This window comes from Belonocnema kinseyi, chromosome 7 (genome assembly GCF_010883055.1).
Source record: "Belonocnema kinseyi isolate 2016_QV_RU_SX_M_011 chromosome 7, B_treatae_v1, whole genome shotgun sequence".
NCBI lineage: Eukaryota > Metazoa > Arthropoda > Insecta > Hymenoptera > Cynipidae > Belonocnema > Belonocnema kinseyi.
Window position 1 is genome coordinate 55,637,178 of NC_046663.1, and position 6,674 is coordinate 55,643,851.

Consider the following 6,674-nt stretch of genomic DNA (forward strand, 5'->3'; position numbering starts at 1 on the left):
AAAGCATAAAAAATAATACAACTTAGAAAACACTGGTAGTCGATATTTTGTTGCTCTTTTTTTGCTCTTCGATATTATATAATATGCTCCCTAAAAACTACCCCTAAGTCATACATACTCACTGCTCGTGATTAAAAACAATGCGCAAATAATTTACAACTCCAAACTGATTACATGGCACTTCAAAATTTCCCCCTCTTTATAATTTTCCGGAAAAACTACTCTTCCACGTGAAAGTATGCAGCGGAAGTTATGTATGTATGAAAAAAGCATAAAAAATAATACAACTTAGAAAACAGTGTTAATCGATATTTTTTTGCTCTTTTTTTGCTCTTCAATAATATATTATACGTTACTCAAAAACTACCCCTAAGTCATACATACCCTTTCCTCGTCATCAAAAAGTTTTAAAAGCTGGAAAACCTCCCTGAACAATGTAAAAATGATTTAGAACTCCAAATTGATTACATCTTCCAGCGGAAGATGTTCTGTTGCATACGTTCACGTGGAAGGGTAGTTTTAGGAATATTATAATGAGAGGGAAATTTTTAAGTATCATATAATTAATTTGGAGTTCTCAATCATTTTTACATTGTTCAAGGTGGGTTTTCCAATTGTAAAATATTTTCGATGGCGAGGAGAGTGTATGTAGGACTTAAGGGTAGTTTGTCGGGTACGTATGATATATTATGGAAGAGCAAAAAAAAAAGAGGAAAAAAATATCAATTAACAATGTTTTCTAAGTTGTATTATTTGTTATGCTTTTTCTTACATGTATATGTTCTGCTGCCCACATCCACGTAGAAGGGTAGTTTTTTGAGGAAATGATAATGAGGGGGAAATTTTAAAGTGTAATGTAATTAATTTTGAGCTCTAAAGCATGTCTACATTTTTTAAGGTGGTTTTTCAACTCTTAAAACGTTTTTGTTCACGAAGGGCATGTATGCATGACTCAGGGGTAGTTTTTTGGAAGCGCATTATATACTATCAGAGAGCAAAAAAGAAGAAAAAATATCGACTAACAGTTTTTTCTAAGTTTTATTAATTTTTATGCTTTTTCATACATATATATGTTACTCTGCATACGCTCATGTGGAAGGGTAGTTTTTCGGGATAATTTAATAGAGGGGAAAGTTTTCAAATGTCATATAATTAATTTGTTATTCTAAATCATGTTTTCATTGTTCAAGGTAGTTTTCCATCTTTTAAACCATTTCTGATAACGAGGTGCAGGTACGTATGTCTTAGGGGTAGTTTTTCGGGAACGTATTATACATTATCAAAGAGCAAAAAAAGAGGAAAAAAATATCAGCTAACAGTGTCTTCTGAGCTTGATTATTTTTAATACTTTTTTCATACATATATACGTTCTGTTGCATACGTTCACATGGAAAGGTGGTTTTGGTATTACTGTAATGAGAGGCAAATTTGCAAGTTTCATTTTAATAATTTTGAGCCCTAAATCATTTTTATATTGTTCAAGTTGGTTTTTTAACTTTGAAAACGTTTTTGATCATGAGAGGTGAGTATGTATGCCTTAGGGGTAGTTTTTTGGGAAGGTATTATATATTATCAGAGAGCAGAAAAAGAGCAAAAAAATGTCAACTAACAGTTCCTTCTAAGTTAGACTATTTTTAATGCTTTTTTCATACATATATATGTTCCGCTGTATACGTTCACGTGGAAGGGTAGCTTTGGGGAAAATATAAAGAGGGCGAAATTTTCAAGTGTCGTGTGATTCATTTGAAGCTCTAAAACATGTTTACATTGTTGAAGGTAGTTTTCCCATTTTGAAAACGTTTTTGATCACAGGGGGTAGTTGTGTGAGACTTAGGTGTAGTTTTTTGGGAAACGTAATATATGTCATCATAGAGCCAAAAAAAGCAAAAACATCTCCACTTATCGTTCATCGCATTATAATCATTTTTAGTGAGTTTTCATAGGTGGCGGCGCTGAGTGGACGTCCTGCTAGCGCTGCAAACCTTTTCTCCGAAGTTTGAAAAGCATCTAGATCATTTAGATAATTTGAGATTACTGAATCAAAATTTAAGAAATTGAAATTAGATTAAAATTCAAATTAAAAATCCTATTTAACTTCCAATAATCAAATTGATGCAAACTCCTGTTTAAAAAAAAAAAAAACAAGAATCCAATGCCCAAATTTGGACCACAGCGAACAAATAAAAACTCCTATTGAATCCAACGTTTAGGTACTCATACAGTACCGTTATCAAGGCAAGAAAAATGTAATAGGTAGAAATTGACAGCTCCGAAGAGATTACTGTTTGATTTTATCAAATATATTTATGATTGCTTACAAAAATTATTTACCTTAGCACGGTTTAAAATGGAAAATTAGCGCGAATATTATAATCGGATTGTTATAATTAGTTCCAAGGAAAGAGATATTGATAATCAACTTTCAAAGAAGCAAAATGCATTATAGTCCATAATTGCTTTTATCAAGCATTAAATATCTCAAATTTCTCCTGGAGCACTCTGCAGAGATAAGCGATAAGGCCCATTTTCACAAACAGCCACGAAAAGCCAATTGCAAGCCAGACTTTGAAGATTCTGTCAATCCATCTCATCCTGAAATAATAACACAATGCTTCATTAAAATAGACTATAAATAAATAAATAATTGGATAGTTAGACACATATTCGGGTGTTTTATGTGCGTGTGTGCGTATTTTGTTTCTGTATATTGTTCATAATTCGCCAGATAATAATAATCTATCATGAGTTTTGAAAGTGAATGATTTCAAGTCACTCTCATGGATCCCTAAATAAAATATCATAAGCAAAAATTTTACGTAATATTAGGGTGAAGAAAAAAATGGACACCCAAGAGAGTCCGGAGAAAAGCGCGCTAGAGAGTCCTTTTAAAAAAAGCGTGCGAACACGTAGACCCCCCCCCCCCCTCTAAAAATGGAGGTCTAGACGGAGAACGAGGCTCTCGGGGTGCTGATAGGTGAGGTCAGAGGGTTGAAGGAGGACGTCAGGGGGGCTATGGGTCAAATGGAAAGTATAAGGGAGGACCTGAGGGAGACAGATGAGAGCTGGGAAAAGGAGATAAAAGAGCTGAGGGGGAAAGTAGAAGGATTGTCGAGAGTGGTGATGTCGGTAAGGAAGCAGAAAGGGTATCAAATAAAACAGATGGAAGTATATATTAGGGTGTGGAAGGAAAGGGGGAAAAAGGCTTGAGAAGGTCAAAGGTAGATCGGAACAGTAAGTAGTTCACAGGGGGGAGGGTGGAGAATATGATAGAAGAGAAAATGGGATAGCATAGTAATGAAAAGGAGGAGAGAGCGGATAGGGAAAGGATAAGGGCAATGGAGTTTAGGATGGAGACAAGAGAAAAGGCAGATAGGAGAAGTAATATTGTAATAAAAGAATTGAAGCTGAAGAGTGGGGAAGAAAAGTAGTGGATGGAAAAGTTGCTACAGAGCATAGGGTGGGTTAAAGGCAAGGTAGGGAAAGTACGGATGGGGGCACGAAAGGAGAATAAAGTGGCGGTGGTAGAATTGGAGAGCTGGGAAAAAATTGAGGACTATGCGTAACAATAATAGGATAAAGAACAAGAAGAATTTACAATTATTTAAATAATACTTATTTGTTCAAGTATATTATAAAAGCTAAAGAAACGTTTTATCTGAACAAAGTAGCGACAGATATTAATATTTTTAGGTACTATCTTGTTTTATAAGAATAATCGTTGATTTTTTAACAAATATAAATTCTTTAAACAATTTTATTTTCTTTGAAATTAATGTAAATATAATTGTAAAATTATTTTAAAACATCACTATTTCGCGGCTGACTTGAGAAAAACAGTTATTTAAACGATGGAAAATTAGTTAACAGATCATATGTATGTGGCATTCACCCTCGAAATTTATAATTGATTCATAATCTCTCACAAATTATGAACAATATACTGAAATGCGGAATTATTTGAAACATATCATCGCCTTTAAATATAATATTTACAAACAGCAGACTTTTTCCCATGTTAAATGAATGGCAAATTTTATGTGTTTTACGCGACACCTCAAACTAAATAATAAAAATTGAGTGTTTTTTTAAGAAAAAAGGAAAATAATAAGGGAATAAATTCTTTTAAATAAAATTATCTTAAATGCCCCCGTGTAGGAATCCAATGAGGGTTCCGACCGTGTCTCAGCCGGATAGCCCCGCTTTAAGCCGGGCGCTGGTCGGGGAATCCTGCCAGGATCCGGCTAAAAGCGTCACGGTAAACTGGTCGGATCCCGGTTTCAATACCAGCCGGGATCCGGTCGGGTAATCCGGCAAAAAAGCGGTTAAGAAATGTTGCTTCAGGCGAGAAATTGGTAACTGTTTTGTCTTTTAAAGCTCATCGTAAAGATTACGGTGAACTTTAAAAGTCAAATCAAGTGAACCAATTCTGGCAAGAAAATTGGAGTAGAATTTTATTCCCTGATGATAGAATCCCATAGCAATTTGGAAGCCACGTGGTGATTTAAGGTTAGGAAAGAAGAAAGTAAAAACTGTATACACAGGACTATATTTTAATTTAAAATAATAATTATTCGCGCACTAAGTGGGGTATTGAAACTAATTACTGAAATAAGGTTGATTTTAACTACGAGTCTTGATTTTATTTGCGAACTTCGAAGAGACGACGCGACGTGAGTGCAAGTAGCATTCTCGTTCCAGGTGCGAAACTAAAAATTACTGAGTGTCTATGCAGACGACAGACACAGCAGGCGCTATATATGGCGGTAAATTTGAAATTGCACAGGCTAAAGATTGTCTGAATATAGAGAAGTTTATAAAAATTGTATCATTTCTGTTTTTGCACATAGCAGAATCGATAACAGTTTTATTTAAAATTTTAAATTATTCGAAAAAATTTAATGTTTTTTTTTTAAAGAATTTAAAAAAGCTCATTTTTGTTTCACTGATTTAATAAATCTTTAAATTATAATTTTCAAATAATAATTCATCTAGCATCCATAATTACGTTTTTGATAATATCACGGCTCTTAAAAAATGTGTAATTTCTACAAAAACATTAACCTGACCAGTGCCCAGCCGGCTCCCAATCATGGGATATAACCAGGGTTGGCCCGGCCAGTAACCGGCCGGCCTTAGACTATGGGATTCGAGATAAAAGTAGTCCGACCGGCTCCCGCCCGGCTCCTGTCCATGAATCTTTAACGAAAACAAATCTTCTACCAAAAGAGATGAATTTTAAACCCAAGAATACCAACTTTCAACAACAAATTAAATTTTAACGAAGCAGTTACATAAAGAACCAAGTAGTTGAACTTTCAAGCCAAAAAGACGAATTCTTTGTAAGACAGCATTTATTTGCTTTAACCTTTAATTTTAAAAGTATGTACACAAATATGGAGGAAGCAGAAAGAACGAGCGCGAAGCTCGAAATCCAACAGACGCGTGTCTTAAGCGCTCAAACTCTTTTTGATAGACAGGTATCTTCTTGGTGAAAAATTCATCTTTTTGGTTGAAAATTTAACTATTTTGTTCATAATTTATCTTTTCAGGTTTTTCCAAGATTCATCTATTATGCTTAAGTATTTAACTTTTTTGTTCATTTAATAAAATATATTATCTAAAAACCTATTCTTTTTTCCGGAAAATTTCATTTTTTCATTTTTGGTTGCAAAAATTATCCGTTATAAGTTAAAAATTAAACTATTTGGTAGCTTAGAAAATTATTCTTTGTTATTGAAAATTCATCTTTTTGGGCCAAGCTTCAACCCTTTGATTACAAAATCGTATTTTTAGTTGCCTTTAACTAGTTGTAAATTATTATTTTTTTAATTAATAATTTAATTTGAAAATCGGACGATTCCATTTTCAATTAAGAAAAGGCTCTGACTAGTATTATGGAATTTTCCATAAAATTAGTCGTAATGGAGCTGAAAAGGAGATTGTTAGTTTTACCGAAAATTCCGGAACGGTAGACATTTCGTTTAAAAAATATTTTTGTTAGTTCATAATTCAACTATTTAGTTAAGATTCATTTTTCTTGATTGAGAATTAGTCTTTTTCGTTTAATTCGACTGCCTGCTTTTTTTGGTAGGAAAGTCAGGGTGTTTGGTTGTAAAATGAACTTTTCTTTTGTTAAAAATTCAAGTTTTTTCTAACAAAATTTGTCTTTTTGGTTACAAAAGTTTAATGTTTTTGATTGCATTTTAATATTTTTGGTTTTCAAATTCGATCATGTAGTTTAAAATGCATTTTTGTCATTTGGAAATTCAACTATTTAATTAATAATAAAAATTTTGTTTCAAAGAATTTAATACCCTGTTATTTTCCTATTTTTATGAAAAATCCCCCTATTTCATAGGTTTTAATAGAATTTTGGGCTACGTTTCTTTCGGGAGGAGGCGGGGGATCAAATATAACCCATTATTGAAAACGTATTTTATGCGCGTTCCCAAGACTTCACGCGGACGTCACAGAAAACAATTTTCCCATAATAAACCTCATATACATTACGTTAGATTTGCATCAGTAGAATGAGGAAAGTTCGTTTGCCTTTCAATGCATCTACTGACGTCATTGGTGAACTACACATTATTTCATAAAACTTGCCGAGTGAATTTATTTATAGCTTATATTTTTCTTTGAACACGCACTTTATGATTCACTATCTTTTCGTT

The 6,674-nt window shown here is 33.2% G+C and overlaps 2 protein-coding genes across 7 annotated transcripts in view; one reads left to right on the forward strand and one right to left on the reverse strand.

Moving 5' to 3' along the window:
• LOC117177495 (afadin- and alpha-actinin-binding protein-like) overlaps positions 1-6,674 on the forward strand; it is a 166,176-nt gene that overhangs the window by 84,684 nt on the left and 74,818 nt on the right. The window lies entirely within an intron of this gene.
• LOC117177494 (putative fatty acyl-CoA reductase CG5065) overlaps positions 2,329-6,674 on the reverse strand; it is a 53,305-nt gene continuing 48,959 nt past the window's right edge. The window contains exon 10 of the mRNA XM_033368230.1: positions 2,329-2,592. Coding sequence (XP_033224121.1) covers positions 2,463-2,592 — 130 coding nt within the window. The 3' untranslated portion in view covers positions 2,329-2,462. The remainder of the gene's footprint in view (positions 2,593-6,674) is intronic.